An 18,209-nucleotide genomic window follows, 5' to 3' on the forward strand; every position below is an offset into this window, starting at 1 on the left:
CGTTTCGCAGGAGGTGGGCTCTAGGGGGCGTGGCAGGACTAATACGCATACATTGGCAGGCCGCAGGAACAAAAACAGCACCCCCAAAAACCGCGCCCAACCCCCCACCCAATCATCGGAAGAGTCGTTAACACGCCTGTCTAACTAATCGTGACTTTACGCTTCGTTTGACTTTGCAAATATCGCCGAAACCCCTTAACCCCGGAGTCATCGATATGGTATGGAATAGCTGGCTGGAAAAGATGCCACTGCAGCACTGAGCAGCGCGCTGGGTACCGGGATCAGATCGGGCCATCTCGCCCGTTGCCAAGTTGCCAACTTTAATAATCCGAAATGTGGCTCATTAACTCGCCTCATGCCCGCAGAATCAAATGTAATATTATAATTTTCGGCTCCCTGTTAACCCCCATGATAAATCTTGCTTTTTCAACAGCTCGATTCGAGCTTTCTTCTGCTCTCCCGCCCCCCGAGGCAACTAGGCCACGCCCCCAGCAGCCTCCTCCTGGCAGCATTCTATTTCATCCAATTCCCCACCTCAAAACGCCATTGGCATAAAAGTTTTGCTGACTAGCTAAAATTCATTACAACAAAACAGGCAACAGCATGTGCCAGCAATGGCTGAGGCACAAGGATATGAGGGGGGAGGGGGGAGAGGTTGAGCTGAGGTCCTGGCACCCTCAACTAATTAATCTGCGTAGTGCTAGCTCGCTGACTACACGGTGAAAAATAATGTGGTCAGCACATAAATCATCTTCGAAGAGAAGTAACATTTGTGGGATTGAAAGTAAACTTCATTGAATGTGTTTTCTAGTTGAAAACATAGTTTCAGGTTGTATAAGCAAAAATTGATTACACTATCAAGAACAATCCTTCGTTGGAAATTAGTTCCTGAACAATATTTAAGTAATATATATCCTTCATCGGGAACAAAAAGTATTAGAAAGCAATATTTCTTTTATCTAATATATGGCTGTTTCAGCTTACTAACTTTTTAAGTATTTCAAAACTCATTGAACTAAAAATTACCATAAAAATAGTGACTAAATAAATTCAAGCCCCTTAATCACTGAATTTTTTTCAGTGCAGCTATTCCTCGCCGAGCCGCAGGATTTTCTCCTTGTCTTGAAGCCAACGCGCAATTTCGCCAGCTCAACTTTTTGCTCAGTTTGTTACTTTGATTTGTTTTTGTTTTAGTGTTTGTTGCTGTTGCTGCTGCTGTGTTCCTGCTCCCAGCTCCTTGTTCCTTCTGCCTTGGTCCTTGGTCCTTGCTGCTGCTGGCCGCATAAAAGTCAAGTCCTTAGTTTGCGGCTTTCGCACAGCACTGTAAATATTGTACGACCAACACCCTGGCCTCGTGATTTCTAAGCCAGCCTCATTTAAATATAATAATACATAAGCATCGTGTAATAAAACATTGCTCCGGGGCAGCGAGAATCTGCGGAAATATTGGATTTCCCCGGAACCATTAAAGGCCAAGCAATTGAGTTGCCCGTTTAGTGGACTATTTAAACAAGTTATGTTAGCGGAGATTTTCTTTAAGACTAGAGCCACACATTTAGAGGAATTAAAAAAGATATAATATCTGATCTAACATATTGTAAGCCTGCTGCTACAAATAACTTTGTAATCAGTAGCAAGCTTGTATTTATGTATATCCCGCCTATTGATAGACTATGAACTACGTTGAGCAAATGGTATAAGTTCTATGATACGCCAAGTATATCCTTATAATAACCCATCCTATAGATAGCAAACTAAGCACTTATATGTCATCTTTAATCATCAGTAAAACCTCCCACATTAGGTGGATATAACTCTTACCTGATAGATCGATCCGGAAGACGGGCACGTCCATGTAGGTGCTGCTCATGTTGAGCCTGAGCTTCTTGGTCTTGGAGTCGTAGGCCTCCAGGAAGAACTGCTGCTGCAGTCCGCCATCGTATCCTGGCATGCACTCGAGTTCCATGGTGGAGTAGATGATGTTGTCGTAGTTGTCGAAATTGATGGTTCCGCCGCCCGCAAAGCCATCGTGTCCAGCCCCGGTTACCGCCCCACCTCCCAGCAAACTCTGGGTGGCTACGCCGTTGCTGAAACTATACTCCATGCGTGAGTAGTCGAAATGGGGAAGCTGCCATTCGGCAGCGGAGTCGGGTTGGGTTTGGGTTTCGGTGGCTTTCTCCCTAATGTGAGGTCCTTCTGTTGTCCTTTGCAGCGGGGTGGCGGCTGTGGTGTCGGATGTGGAGAGAGCCACACTGGCCACAAAGTCATCATCGCTAACATTGTACATATCATCGACCTCGCCGTCGTCCTCCTCCTCGACGTTGTCCTCCAGCGACTCCAGATCCAGCTGCTCCTCCAGGGACAGCATGTGCACATGTTTCGCCTGGCCATCCACCTCCTCCACAGTTTCGTACTCCTCCAGATCGCCCGGACCGTCGGCCAAGTAATCGGCGTCGGTGGCTAGCTGGGCAACATCTTCATCCAGGTCTGCGTCGTCATCGTGGGCCCCTCCACCCTCGTCCTCATCATCCTCCTCGTCATTAGTCTCTGTTTCAGCATCCATCTCTGCTCCATCATCGTCATCATCGTCGTCGTCCTCGTCACCATCGTTGTCGTTGTCATTGTCAGTGGAGTCCTCCTTGGAGGACGGCGCCTTGTCCTTGACTCCCGCTGCAACTGCACCTTGTGCCGATGTCGCTGCTGTTTCCTTGACATTGTTGCCGCTAATTGCTGCTACCGGCTGGTTGCTTATTTGCGGAGCATTCGGAGGCAGCAACTGTTGCTGCTCCTGCTGCTTCTGTTTGTCTAGGATGGTTAGGGACTTGCGAGAGCGCTTAATGTTGCTGCCACTGGCGGCAGCAGCGGCATCAGCAGCAGAAACATCCTGCTCGATTTCCACCGCCGCCGTGGCAGTGGCTGCCAATGATGCGGCCGAGGATGCGGGTGGGGAAGATAATGATGCCGATGTGGATGCCGCCGCCACAGTTGCCAAGATGTCATTTGCTGCCAGTCGCTTCCTTCGCCTCAAACTCGAACTCGAACTCGAAGCTGCATAATGATGGATTATATTGCTGTTGTGCTCGTTTGTTGTTCCCTTCAGTTGCTTCAGCTTTTGCTGCTGCTTCTGTTTGTGCATGTTTTTCTGTCGCTTATTAAAATACTTTGCTGGCTGTTTGCCATTGTTACTCTTGCTGTTGATGTTGCTGCTGCTGCTGCGGCTCCTGCTACTGCTGCTCCTGCTACTGCCTTTACCTAGATGCGACGTTGATAAATTTGATTCTGCCTGCTTCCGCTGGCTGCTGGTTATTGATGTTGCTGCATGCAGCTGATGTTGCTGCTGTTGCTGCTGCTGCTGCTGTTGTATCTGCGGGTCTCGGCTGGCACGCCGCATTCGCTGCTTGGACGACTTGGCCGGCGATCCATCAGGCTTGCTATCGCCACCGGACTTGGTTGCAGTGGCTTGGTGCTGCTGCTGCTGCTGCGACTGCTGCTTCCTCTGGCGCTGCCGCTCGATGGCGGCCAGTGTTTGGGACGGTGTGAATGATGTCCGCTTCTTGAGGCGCTGTAGTTGCTGCTGAGTGAGCTGCTTATTATTGGATTTGGCCTGGCCGGCACTGGTCCTGCCCCTCATATTTTTATTGGCCACATTGTTCCGGGCAGCTGCCGGGGCAGTGGCATTGTTATGGCCGCCACTGCTGTTATGGCGCTCACGTACGTACTCCATGTGCGGGTAATTCGACTCGTGTCTGCCGTATTGTGTGGGCAGCATCTGATTGGCATGCATTGTCGTCTGATTCGATGAGTTCAGCGAGGCGGAGGTCACAACATACGGCCGGAGTGTACAGTTTCGCAGTGCCCCCGGCTTGGCTACAAAGATCGAGTAAGCGAAACCAATCAATGCCAAACAACATTCGCAGCATACGTATTATGTTGCAGGGAACAAATGCGATTCAAAAACACAGTGGTACTAACTACGGTAAATGGATCGTTTTCCTGGCTCAATGCCAATTTAAACTTCACCTTTTTAGACAACTATTTGACAAGGAAACTGATAGGAAGATATATGCACATTCGGCTGTCCGCAAGTTATGCCTTTGTATTTGTGTTAATTTCTCATTAATCGGTATGAATTTCATATTTTGTATCAATATCTTGCCATCAATAATGCTTTAGTGCTTGTTAAATGATTGCATATGATTTAAAGTGGCTAAAATTTAAACTTGGCTAAAACCTGATTTATTGTCTGAGTGACTAGAAGTAAACTAAATAATGGTATTGCATGGGTTTTTGGTTATAAATTAATTAAATGCAATAGCTATGTCTACATCAATTATATTAGATCGAAGTTGGTGGCTAAACTTTAGAATTGATTTTTAATTAATTTAATAGTTCCTATTTGTTTAGAAGGCAGTGGAACTCACCTGCTGGCACCACCTGGAACACACACGGATCCGACTGTTTTCCAATGGCATTCCGGCCGTAACAGGCCAAAGTTCCGTAGTCCCGCTCGCCTTTGGGCGTGTAGATCAGCTCGCTGACGGTTTCCACTGTAAGTAAATGGGGGACAGACTACAGGTGTAAATTGCAATTCGGTTTGGGCGTTTATTAAATTGGGCTTTTTGGCCAAGTTAAATGAAATAAGTTCTGCTTGCCCAAGCTGCTCAGTCAAGCCAACTGGGCCGGCAGGAGATAATCCAATTTGCGACCATGCGGTGCGAGTATGTGCATGATACGAGTGTATTGATAAAAGTATCTGCAGCCCACAGCCACAGCCCCTATTGTTCAGATACACAGGTGTCTGCCACCTCTGGCCGCACTTAGGCCTATGCGAAATGCTAATTTCTAAAGCCCGCTCAAGCGCAAGCACATGCAAATGCCTCTCCATTGCACTTTCACCTAAGGCTGCTCTAAACTATTATGTAATGGCTGAAACTGGAGTCTGTACACTCACAGAAAAAAACCATTTGAGAATTCCGAACTCAAAATCAAGCCAAGATCGAATCATGCGTTTGGCAAACTCAGATCGAGATCGAAACGTTCTCTGATAGCAACTGCAATTGATTTTGCTCTCATTTCACTTTTAGTTATCTACATAATAAGTCTGTACAATAATGTTAAAAGTAGCTGCTTGTTTTTTTCCTCAGTGTATGGACTCACCGTAGCTCTCGAAGTGCGTCTCGTTGGACTCGACGACCGTTCGCCTCACATCGCTGGTGGTGGTCATGGTGGGGTCCTGGATGGTGGCGTAGTGGCCCGAGGGCACCTCGAAGTGCTCGCCGCTGGTGGAGAAGGTCCATTCGAAGTCGATTTCGGGCGGGTCCGAGTTGACGCGGCACGGGATGGGCACGGCCTCCTCCAAGGAGGCTCCAATCACGGTGATGGAGCTGCTGCTGCAGACGGGCGCATCTGTTGGCGACACGATTGGGAGATCGAATTTAGAATGGAACTGAGAACTGATTGGAGCCGATTGGGTGGGTTATTTGGGGGGAAATGCAAAATAATGAGCAGCTGCAATTGTCCGATGCTGCTCTGTCTATATCAAGTATTTATATTGCAAAAATTTTGCTGACAGGCCGGAGGAATGGGACAAATGCCGCTCGAATTGACAGCTCAGATTTTCAATTTAAGTAGAGCAGCTGGCGTTCGCTTTTTCCTCAGGTGTGGGTGCTAAATTGAAGCTTCCTAACTCGGAATTTATTCTTAGACAAGCGTATTATGTTACTGCCCTGCTCAAAATAAAAACAGCAAATTAATGGACTTAAATAGAAATAATATCAGTTTCAGAAATGTTTAAATATAACAAGCCATAAATAGTTCCCTGGCTTATATTTAAATATATATGTATATATTGTCTGTTAAGCTTCTGAAATTTGCTCTCAGATTTAAGCATTAAGCCCCGGGTAAAAATTTTGGAAACCACATTGCCAGCCCGTAAGTGTGGCCACAGCTTAATGGCGGAGTACTCCCCCACTTTCCACTTCCCAGTTGACTCATGATTTATTCAAAGTAAACTCATTTTGCGTTTTTGGCTAGAAACGATTGAACTTGAAATTTTATGTCATACACAAGGCATGGCAAATATGCGTCCCCCACGCCACCAAATTCCCACGCAGGCAAAAAGTTTTGGTAGCAACTTTTAAAAACTGCGCCAAGTGTGCGATGTGGGTGGCATCCTGCGCTCCTTGCTTGCCCCGTGGCAACGGAATCCTGTCATAAACAACACGGCAACGGCGAAGCAACAGCCAACTGACAACCAAACAACAAAACAACCAAAAGAACGCGGCAGACAACACACGCAGCACTCTAAGCACCTGAAGGCATTTATTACCCAAGCCGCAACACTTTCTGCTGGTTTTATTAAAAATTATTTGAAAAGTTGGAGTGTGTCCCGCTGTGGCTGAAAATCGTGTAATGAGTTTGTATACAAATATTTGTACACGATGCATAAACTATGTCTTAATCTCGAATCGGTGGATTGGGAATTCTGATAGATAACTTGGAAACTTAAAACGCACTGCTGTTTGGTAAGATATTTCATTCTGAATAATATAAGCTGTCTTAAACGGCTTTAAATTTCCATTCTTTAAAGTCGCTCCCATTTTGCATGCTTCCTCATTTCGGCTTCACCTGGATGGCGCTGGCACTTTAATGGCCATGGCCACACCGATTCCCCGGAGCACACGGTGCAATTCGCTGGGAAAACTCTGGCCAAGAACTCGGCACGGTCACAAACCAATTAGATGGCCAAAAGGAGGAAAACCCCGTAGCATTGTTTACCGAGCAACGACAGAGCCAGGCGAAAATTATGAACTCCAGCGCATGCCACCCCTTGTTGCTATGCAAATTTGAGAGGAAGTGCCGCGAATCTGCGGCACAAGTACGCAATTCGGATTATTATAAACATCTAGGGGGATAGGGCTGCAGCTGATTGCTCAGTTTTATTATTATGTCCCCGTTCCCCGCATCCAATCCCACATTATACTTTTACGACAGCATCAATTTCGCAATCGTATAACGTCAATTGTGACCTCTGCTGATTAATTTCTGGAAAGATATGAGCGAACTGCTGGCAGCCGTAAATCAATTAATCTCAATCGCGGTCCCACAACAAAGAAGCCCCACCCCAGGCATGCGGAGCTCCACCCCATACCGTGCCATAGCGTTCCACACAACCCCCTGCTAGCCCAGGCTATCTCATCCATATCCAATCAACCATCAATCCCGCCACCCAGCGGTATGTAAATGTTTACGTGGCGTATGCGCGATGCCCGTGTAAATAGCCCACGTAGTATTTGCACAGCAGTCGGTGGCGGTGTATCCTTATGCATTGTACTCGTATTTACTTTCAATTATCGTAATTATCAAAAAGGGTACATTCGGTATTCAGTATTCAGTAGTCAGTAGTCAGTTGTGAGTATTCGATAATGGCAAGGCAGAGCAAACGTTTGCTGATGTCTTCGTTTTCGATTTTCATTGCGAGCTTCCTTTTTCCGCCCGTGTAGCCCGTTGTGTTTCCGATTCATTTTCGATTTCACATCCCCGTGCTGATGCTGCGAAAATTTTGTTTTCAACGAACTCAAACAGTTGTAGCTACTTATTTGAGTTCGGAGGTCGGCATCCCGACCAATTCAATTTGGCAGCTGTGCAGCGAGGCGCTCAAATCGGGGATAATTACGCATTTTTCGCCATTCTAATTCAGTGTGCAAAATAATATTCCCCAGTTGGATCATAACTAAACCGAACTGAGTTTTGTTATGGTTTATTTAATAATCAGAAATTGTAACCAGATGGTAGCAAAAAACTCGGCATAAATCCTTTGTCATTTTAGCACACAAACAGTGTTGAAGCTTAAAATCCCAAATTTAGAATCAGTGCAGCGAAGCGGTCAAATCGCAGAAAATTGCATTACATTTTTTAGTTTCATCAACTAACTAGGCGGGCTCGGGCTTAAATGGCATCAAAATATTCATTTAACCGGTCAATTAATTAAATAATATTCGTTAACCTGCCCTCTGTGCATGTAGGACTGCTGCTCTGGTTTTCTCTTGCATTAAATATGCGAAATAAAAATTGAATTCAATATCACTGGCGCACCTGCTGAACGTGTGTGTGTGTGTGTGTTTGTGTGCACCCACCTGTCCGCCTGACCTTTCCCATAATTATAAATGGTTTAATAATGACTGTGGGCTTCGATAATAAAAGCAGATCATTCATTTTTATTACCCTCATGGTGAAACCTACCCCCCCGCCAACTGACACGTTAAGTTCAGTTCCAGTTCCAGTTGGGGGCCAAACTTTTGGCCCCAATGGAAATTCAAAGGGGGGATACTTTATGGTAGCATATGCATATTTATGCACAGCCAACAAACCCAAACACATACCCCTTGAATGGCGTGGTATTTAAGCATCATTAATTATTTAGAAATACAGTCGGAAGTAAATGCTCTATAGCGGTAATTGAGACATTTTCAATATGTGCACACAAAGGCACCGAGCGGCGTTTATCGGCCATTTATTTTTGTATTTCGTTGTGCCTGTGATTGTTGTCCACAAATTATAATTACACACACTTTCGGGCCCGAAGTGTGAAAGTTGGCTAGCCAGCGCCAGTGGGCCAATGCATTGCAATGTTGTAATGGGCCAATAGGGTAATGGGCCAATGGAGTGGAGCATGCTAGATGTCCTCGTCAAATCGGAGCTGTGACAATTAGAAATCAATTGAGTTATCAATTGATTGGTTTCAATTTACACTTGCGGCCCGCTTCTGTTGTTATCAACACAAGGAGCTGCCTGTTTGCCTGCGACGGTAATTGGAGTCCATTAAAATGGCTGGGGATTCCACAAAAGTGTCAATTAAGTGGGATGGAGCCATGGGAACTATGACAGGTGTGTAGTGTTCTACTCCGGCCACTTGATGTTGAATGGCACTCGATTAGCTTTTATTAGGGCCAGAGTTTCAGCTTTAACGATTTAACCAGCCATTGTGGACTCCAAGTTATCACATATGCCATGGTAGCAGCTCCTCCAAGTTTTCATAACACAAACTATAATTAGCACTTGGAAATACGTGACTGTAGAAAGCTACAGTCGAGTGTTGCGACTATCAGATACCCCTTAACAGGAGTAGGGAGAAGCAGCTAGGCATTTTATCGAATTTCTTTTAAATCAGAGAAACTGCATGTTTCATTGAAAGGTTAAGTTCCAATGACTCGCATAATGCTTTTAAATAAAATATTTTTGCAATAAATTATTGAACATATATTAAGCTTATTTGGGGTGGTTAATAAATATACAACCGTCTATGCCCATATGCAGTTCAAGGGAACTCTTTTTCGATATAATTGTGTGAATTTGCATTGAAATGGGAATATTTAGTTTTTGTCGACCAAAAATTGCAATATTGTGTCGTTTGTTTGACGAAACACACACTGGAAATGCAGCCACGCACAAAGACCCCCATATTTATTATATATAAAATATATTATCTATATGGTGTGTGCCCGATGTAAACGGATGTACATATGTATATGCGATGCATAGTGCACATTACGGCTTTTTGCACAAAATATTTTCTGTCATTTTAGCATACTTTAGTTTTGGACATTGTTGCCATCCTGTGCTTTCGGTGGGCGGAGGGGGGTCGGTTTAGGGCTTTCCAGCAAGGACATTGTGCGATTTTGTCAAGTGCACAGCCGCTGTTGTTGTTGTTGTTGTGCCTGTCAATTTACCATGTGGGCGTGGCCCCGCCCACTTATCGGAATGAAATAGATTTGCGAATGCGACAACATCTTGCCCATTTTCTCTCGGTGTGTGTCAATTTGCGCATAAATTTATGCATATGTATTTTTAATGCTCCGCTCCACTGACATCAACTGTCAGCATAATTTTTGTGCAAATTTTCGGTTTCCTTTGTTTTTGCTTAATAATACAAAATGGGATTTTTATAAAGTTTTTAAAGCTCCACCGACCTATGTTTTAAATAGGTAAATAATGTATATTTTGTACTTTGCTCTATGTGTCTTACAGTGAAATGAATCATTAAAGGATAATGAGGAAGTTCAACACTTGCAATTGATTCTTTACTTCACAAAATAAAGTTCTTATTTGGTATTCTATGAAAGGAGAGGCTTTTCTCCAATACTATCAGAATTTTGAAAATAGCGCCACCTACATCTGAATCTATATATAGCGATGCATATGTGTAAAATGCCTTGAAGGTGTGAGTTACTTACATCGAATCCTCAAGTTAACCGGAGCCGACTGGGTTTCCCCGCGGTCATTGGCCGCCGAGCAGGCGTAGAACCCGGAGTGGATGCGTCCCACTCGCTGGAGGACCAGGGAGCGGGTGGAGATGATAATGCCCCAGGACACATTCTGGGTGACCGGTTGTCCCTGGAGCGGAATGGCAAATCAACCGGTTAATTTATGCAAGCTAAACATTTTCACTTGGACAGGAGGACTCACGTCGTGCGACCACATGATGCGATGCTCCTTGGGATTGGACTTGATGTGGCACTCGAAGTAGACGTCGTCGCCCTCCTTGATGTCGTCCGGACGCAGTGTGGAGCCCAGCGACAAGGTGACCTGCGGCGGATCTGGAAAGGCGTCAAGAAGCCAAATGTTAATAATAGTTGAGCTGGCACTTTAATTGCCTGCGCTAATGTGCAAATTTCGCTGCTCTGCGCGCTTTTTATGCATTCAAATTACCATGCTGCGGGCGGGCTGGTATTAAACATAAATCGAAAAATATTATTGCATAATAAAACGCGGCGTTGTTGTTCTCATCAATCTACGGCCCATAAATGTTAACAACGCAGCGTCGGAACGGCGCTTTAAGCCGTCGATCCAGATCCAAACAGGCTGGCCAGCCAATGGGTGATGGGTATGACAGAAATTTTTAAATTAAAATTGTTCCGCCGCCGCGAGCAACGCCCCAATATCAATGATGGATCATATAAAATATTTAGTGTTTTCGCATCCTTCGAGCGATTTTACAACATCATGATTGGCTGCGCCAAGGAAAGTGGCAGCCTCGCGAAGGGAAAGCAACAAATTGTTACTGTTATGGCCGAGGAAATGGCTGAGAAGGGGTTAACCAGACTGGAAACTGTAAAGCAGTCGATTCCAGGTAGCTCCCACGCTTTTTCTTTGGGGCAAACACGAATCACGGTCCCCCATTCACCCATTCTCACCCCCTCCTCCATTTTCCGATCAAAAGCGCGGGTCCATTAAAAGCTTAAGTCATCTGCGCTAATCCTTTAAAACAGCTTTTCCTTGTGTATTTGTGTGTTTTTCTTTTTAATTCATATTTCCACGCCCCTTTTGACCCGCTGACGGTCAAAGGGGCGGACGAAAACTTTCTCCAACTTTCAGTTCACAGCTTTCGCGATGGCCATTCAATATTTATGCCCGAATTTCTCACACATTGCTGGGCATCTATGCGTGGCTTTAAAATTCAATAAATTTATGATTATCCGATGGAAAACCCGGGGAAAACAAAGTGACAACACAAGACAACTAACCTAAGGAAGGCACGAACTTAAGCCTCTCTTCCCAAGGAACCTAGGGAAGTAGAAGGTCGCGATTGCTGTTGACTCTAAATTGATAATCATATAAAGTCAAATTTATGACATTTTGCAAATATGCGCAACGAAGCACAAAACAGGCAACAAATTTCGCTGCACGTTTTTTATGGCCACGCTAAAAGTCAGCGGAATAAATATTGACATGTAGGCGAACGGCTTCATTCTTGGCCAATTCCAATGCCAACGAAATGGGAGCGTGCTGCGTAAATAATGTCATATAATTTAGACTTATTTGTATTTGCACAGGCGACTTTGATTTGTGTCCTGGCTGCATTTATGAAAACTCAAATCGCTTTTTTGAAATGAACGCAAAACGGAAAGAGTGCACTTCGTTCGTTTTTGTCTTAATTTAGAAAAAAAATGGAAAAACCATTCAAATATATGATACTTTCATATTTCCTATAGTTTTTATAAACATTCTAACTACTATGATAATTTAACGCGAAACATTTAAGATGGTTATTTAAATCTGAAATCTAAATGGAAACCAATCATCAAGCAGTTTTTCATAATTATAATCTAATGAAAGTATTTTAAAAAATAGACTAAACCAGCTTTCTTCACTTATATTCTTCCTAAGTTGAGTGTGCATTCATAATGCGTTCCACTTACAGATGACATTCATTATGAGCGAGTCCTCGATGGCCGAGTTCTGCAGCCGTGGGTTGGAGCCCTCGCACTTGAGCATGGTGCCGTCGTCCTCCGGCTGGGGATAGAATGTCAGTGTGGAGATGACTCTGCCATTGCCCTGGCTGGTCGACAACTAGATGGGAGAGATGGGGTGGAATCGATTAGAGAAGTGCCCGCTGGCCACCGGGCAAGTAACTCATAAGTGGGTCTTGCGCCTGGCCAAGATTGAGTTAGAAGCTCTGAGCAAGGGAGAGGGAGGCGGAGGAGCTTACCAAGCCACGTTTGAAGGGCCGATTATTCTGCGTCCATTTGATTTCCGTGTCCGGAACAGAGCCGGCCACAATACAGGTGAGATTGTACTGCGTGTTCGAGGCGAAGACCTTCAACTTATTGGTTAAATTGACTGACGTGGGTTTGACTGTGGGAGTTTAAGGTTTAGGGATTAGGCGTGACCGGCCACATTGGCTGCTCGTTCGTCCACTCACGTAACATCTCGATGCGGATGCTGCGCTCCACGGGTGCCACCAGCTTCGTGTTGGACGCCTGGCAGCGGTACGTGTTGTTCAGGGCGGAACGCGAGATTTGGGCCACCTCCAGCCGGTTCACGGTCACATGGCGGCCCATCGAGACTCCGCTGCCCGCCTCCAGGGTCCGTGTTCCGTTCAGCCAGGTCACAGTGGGCTCCGGTCGACCTGTTGATGGAGTGGGAATTATAAGGTATGGTTTATTTCCATGGCGTGGGTAAGGTAAGGTACAAGCAATCTACAGTCGAGATTAGGCTGAAGTCAAGCTTCTTTGGTTGAAAAACGCAACACTTTCACCAAGAGTATTTCTATTTACTTTTAAATATAGCCTTTATTTCGACAAAGTCCTTTGCATCATGTGACATTTTAAATAAGCGCAATGGATGCATGGAATTTGTACGTTTATTCGAGTCAAACATAAATCGATTTACTTTATTTATTATATTTTTAACTTTATTTGCAGGACTTAGGCATAGCTTGAAAACAAAAATGCGAATGTTTACCCTGGGAACTTTGAAATTATAAACAAAGTCAAACGAAATGCACCGAATTCTGTGATTTAGCTTTGAATATACAAAGCGAGATTATGGAAAACGTAATGGTTAGTGAAAAACAGACCGTGAATGAGCAACAATAAGGGTGTGCTGTAGTCATAGCCTCGCATTTCAAATTTAAATTAATGTTTAATGCATAAATTAATTTTAAATTTCGTGCCAACTGTTTTTCGCTGGCAGCAAACTTTTCCACTCATGCATTATTAACCCGCCCGTCTAGAGAGAGTTTTCCCGAGGTGGTTTTCTAACGGAAGCGGCGTGACCACAGAGCCGCGTTCGAAAATTTATGACCGAAAAAAGAAGCAAACTTTCAACATTTTAATGATAATGCGCATTTAGCAGTGTGTACCCAAGGCTTTTAAAAAAGGCTTAGCCAGCTTAACTAGCAAAGTTCGGCCACTGGATGCCCGGCATGGATGGATAAATGGATAAATGGATGGATGGACGGGCGGATGGATGGACAGAAAAAGGCCAGGAGGCGGTCATGGGTTCCCCACGAAACGCATAAGCGTGAATATTGAATTAGTTGGTTTTGGGGGACAAATGGGGAGACTCGAAAGTTTTGGGGACTTGCGGAAAAACAATAAAACGCGAGGGGGAGAACGGATAAAGGACACATTTGGATACATATTTACTGGTTATTTGGTTGCTTTTACAGAGCACATTAATGTATCACAAAGTTAGAGGATTTATCAAAATATTAGATAATAATCAAAAGCGAATTTCCAAATCAATGACGCAATACTATTTCGCAAAATGTATATTTTAATTCCGGTTTTAGTTAATGGGACAATTTATTTTTGACTCTTACGAGGGGAAATGCAAAAGAGATTAGCTCAAAAAGCTGAAAGGGCACATGGTTTTCACACATAAGCCAATCCAATTTGGCTACTCCTTGGTTATCAAGTTACCTCTTGTTATCCTTTAAAAAATTGAATTAAAAAAGAAAGCCCTTCTGCTGCGTTACTCCAATTAAAGCTGTTAATTCGAGTAGATCAACCGCAAGAAGGATGCTCAAACGAAAATGGGTTCTCTTATCCACATCCACATCCACATCCATGCGAGAGCCCATCTCTACCTGCCTCAATTTGCCAATGAGTCCGAATATTAAATTAATAAAATATGACTCGGCCATATGTGGGATTGACTATCGATTTACTCTTCAGCCGGAAGTGAGCAAGGAGTTTTCTCGATGCAGTTCTGTGATTCTGCAGCCCGGCATTTCAATTGAAATTCTGCAATCACTTTTTCGCTTTGCTGCCATCGCTCAATGCTCGGAGAAAGTGGTAGGAAAGGCATTGCCCACGCTCACATATCAAATGTACGAAAATATTTTTAATCCGTTTAAGTGCCCACAGCCCAAGAACCGTCTTCCTCCGGCATAGCCATTGGGTTTGGTTTGGGCCATTAAGAGAGCCAAGTGAATGCGGCGGAAATGAGCAACAATAGCAACAAGCAGCTGGGGATTGGGATTGGCATTGGCAGACGACTTGGGCTTTGGGCTTGGGGGTTGAGGATTCCGAATTGGATTTGGGGTTGGAGATTGAAGGGCGAAAGTAGCTGATAGCTGGAGTGTGGACTTGGGAATTTACTGCCAGAGTGCTGGCTGATTGCAAAGGATACTCGGCGACAATAAGCCAGCGAGGACACACGCACACACGCCAAATTGCTTGGATCGCAGGATGGCGGGTTGGGATGGGATGGGATGGAATGGGAATGCAGGGATAATAGACAAATAACAGTTTCCCTGCGGCATTTAGCTGGCTCTCACCTCCCCCATCCGCAACTCCAGCCACTTTCTTTCTCTCTGCCACCAAACTCAGCCATTGGAACAGCCAACCCAACTCACCCACTTCCTTTGTGTAATGAAGACAGCGCGTTTGCCATTTGCTAAGCCATACTTACGCTTGTTGACAATTGCTCCGCCGGACAATGCTCCTCCGGAATGGGGGCCAAATATGCAAAGGACTGCGCAACTGGAGCCGGACACAATGTATAACCCGGGCCCTTTTATGGGGCAGCCGGCTAGATTAGCTTTTTATTGCCGGTATTAATTGCTATTAGTCGAAGTTAATAAACTTGATAAAGCAATTTGGCATTTGGCGTTTATCGTGCCCGGGGCTATGATTAGTGGCCGGCCATAAAAATAGCGTCAGGATTTGCATTAGCCTTAATCAGGATGCGAGCACCCGCCGTCCGCAATCGCAATCCCTCAACATCGCTCCGTCGACGCCATGTGGCGCTGAAATTGCGATATTAGTTAATTTGGCTTTGAGCCCTTGCCAGGAGCCAAATGAAATACGAGCTTGCATTGCGGTCCTTCGAGCAGCCAACCCATACACTGAGATAAAGGATGGTGTGCCAACTGTATGGCAAATGGCAATAAAATGATGGAATGGAGATCAAAGGTCGCCAATCAATGTGTTTGCGCTTTATTGAAGTCTACAGAAAGAATAGTCGAATATAATTGTATTTGATTGTTCTATCTCAGAATTAACGAGCAATTTGGCTAAGTGCAGGGGTGGCAATTTGAGGTTGTGTGGGAAATGTTGCATACAAATCAGAGGCAATGCCACCTGCCAAGAAGCGTGTCGCTCAGCAGGTGTCAAAAGGGAATGTTGTCGACGTCGTCGCAGTTTCACTTGGAACCGCCACAGGACCTCCATTCGGCGCCCAGCCCCTCGCAAGCCCCGCTGGGATCCAGCTCCCTGGCAACTGGCTGTTTAGCTCATTCACATGCGGTTAGTCAAAGCGGCGACGTGAGGCACTGCTGGCAAAGCAAACCAAGAGGCGAAATGCCAAGGCGTAGAATGAATCCTTTGGCAGGGAGTGCTGCACCCGCACCTGCATCTGCAGAGGAGCACAGCTTGCAGCGGAGTCAGCCGGAGCTACCCAACACCACCACCTGGCATTCGAGAGGTGGGGCGAATAATGAGCTAGCATTTGCCAAGAGGGTGCTGCACAAAGCACGAGATCCTTCAGTCGAAATTGGGACACTACTTCGGGCCTTTAAGCCTGATGGAGTTCAAGAACGGCCTCAAAGAGGCTTCTTCGCGATTTCTCTTTGGTATCCGTGAAAGGGAAAGTTGGCTTTAGCAGCGAAGTTTTGTTTTCTCATTACTGCTTTCACTGCTACAACAAGCCTTTTGAAAATGCTTTAACAAGTATGAAGAGCTTAAGTTAAAGTACTTGAAAAATATATATATACTCTACACTCTGTACCGCTGAATATTATTACCAACTTTGCAAGCCAATTGTGCCAGTTCGATGAACTGTATCCACTGGTTGTCTGTAATAATCAACTAATTCCACTATCTGGCGGACTTAAAAACTTTCACGAGCATCAGTAACAAGTTCCACACCATCAGCTTCATTTCAGACTTTAAGCTCTGGGAAAAGCCACACTAAATGGCCGAAGGAAAATGAAGCCCGCAAATCGTGCTGCTAGTTGACATGGAAAACGTCTGGGTTGTGCGCCGAAAATATTGTTGTCAGAAAAGTTAATGATTTATAATGCTGGTCTCGGGCATTCGTCGCCATCGCCAGTTCCGTCGGCTTGGATTGGGTTGGGTTGGGTTGGGTTCAGTTCGGATCGTATCCATGGGGCTCAGTCATGCAAGGAGGAGCCCTCGGGCCAAACCAGCGAAGCGAGCAAGTTGTACAAAAATTTTTCACACTTGCCAGCTGAAAAAGACGAGTAAAAAGTTTCGAGCATGCGGGGTCGGTCGGTGGGGAGGATGTGCTCCCCTTCACCTTGGGGACCTCTTTAAAGATTTACGATGCCGCATATGCCTACAGGTCATAGCTTGGCCAATGGATGTGGGTGTGGATGTGGCTGCGGTGTGTGCACAACAAAAGCTCGGTAGACGCTTCAAATTGTTGCATTTTGCCCTGAAAGCTGGCAAACTGGCAGTGACAGGGCCGCAGACGCAGGAGGATCCTTCGCAGACGATGTCCTGGCGTCTGTCCTGGCGCAGCGGCGCTGTCACCGCAGACTTTGACATACATTTATTTTTATTATTTACGATGACTTAGCCCTGCCCCCCACTCGCACCAGACTCGGTCACGGCTGGGGCCTATCTGGGGCTCCTCATCTTTAATTCTTTAAATAGACCGACAGGGTCGAGTGGGAATGGATGCGAACGAGGCTGAAGCTCTTACTAAGGATTGCACGGTGAAAAAATAGTTCATAATTTCTGATTATTTCGAATATATTAAAATAATAATAATAACTCAATTGAATAACTCAATTCAACTCTACATTATATTAAATTTGCATTTATGGGTGTATCAAATATATAGGAAAGGAGTCTTAGTCCTCTTCATTTTAGATAAGTATTTCATGTTTATTTATCACAGTGTACGACTGGAATCAGTTGCGTTTTTGTGCCGACCTCGCCAGCTTGATAACCTTTTGTCTGAGTGCCACATTTATGTGGCAGAGGGTACGTGTATGCATTGGTGTCGTTTATCATGATTTACTTACCGCCACGCACTTCACATGTCAACACAATATTATCGCCCTCGAGCAATGGACCCACAGCTCCGGCAACATCGCGTCCGGAGGCATCGTACACGAGTATTTGATGCGGAGGAACTGCGGGAGAGCGGAGAAGGCGGAGAAAGTGGAGAAATGGGGGTCAGTCGTTATAAAAAGGATGCACTAAGAGAAGTTAGTTTCAAGGGCTTAGAATGTCCTTCCATAAGTAACTAGTAGATACTCAGGACGAATTGGTTTTTGTGGTTGACTGTTATACTTTTAAATTAATGAGTTCAAATGAGTTCATTTGTATGTTATGTATTTAGATGTGCTTGTATAAACAATTTCATGATATTTTGGAAAATATAAAAAAATATTTTACAGTGTATTTGATAGTGGGCGGCAAGAGAGCTTCCTTTAATGGCGCTGCACTGGG

The 18,209-nt window shown here is 45.0% G+C and overlaps 1 protein-coding gene across 3 annotated transcripts in view; it reads right to left on the bottom strand.

Annotated features, from left to right (window-relative positions):
- LOC6726902 overlaps window positions 1-18,209 on the bottom strand; it is a 96,855-nt gene that overhangs the window by 11,212 nt on the left and 67,434 nt on the right. For all 3 annotated transcript variants that reach the window (XM_039294529.1, XM_016175906.3, XM_039294528.1), the window contains exons 6-14: window positions 17,780-17,890; window positions 12,701-12,907; window positions 12,488-12,633; window positions 12,198-12,348; window positions 10,465-10,595; window positions 10,233-10,392; window positions 5,158-5,406; window positions 4,422-4,547; window positions 1,822-3,867 (exon numbers count right to left, since the gene is read on the bottom strand). In XM_039294529.1, the coding sequence (XP_039150463.1) occupies window positions 1,822-3,867; window positions 4,422-4,547; window positions 5,158-5,406; window positions 10,233-10,392; window positions 10,465-10,595; window positions 12,198-12,348; window positions 12,488-12,633; window positions 12,701-12,907; window positions 17,780-17,890 (3,327 nt within the window). The remainder of the gene's footprint in view (window positions 1-1,821; window positions 3,868-4,421; window positions 4,548-5,157; window positions 5,407-10,232; window positions 10,393-10,464; window positions 10,596-12,197; window positions 12,349-12,487; window positions 12,634-12,700; window positions 12,908-17,779; window positions 17,891-18,209) is intronic.

The sequence above is a fragment of the Drosophila simulans genome, chromosome 3R, assembly GCF_016746395.2.
Source record: "Drosophila simulans strain w501 chromosome 3R, Prin_Dsim_3.1, whole genome shotgun sequence".
NCBI classification, from domain to species: domain Eukaryota; kingdom Metazoa; phylum Arthropoda; class Insecta; order Diptera; family Drosophilidae; genus Drosophila; species Drosophila simulans.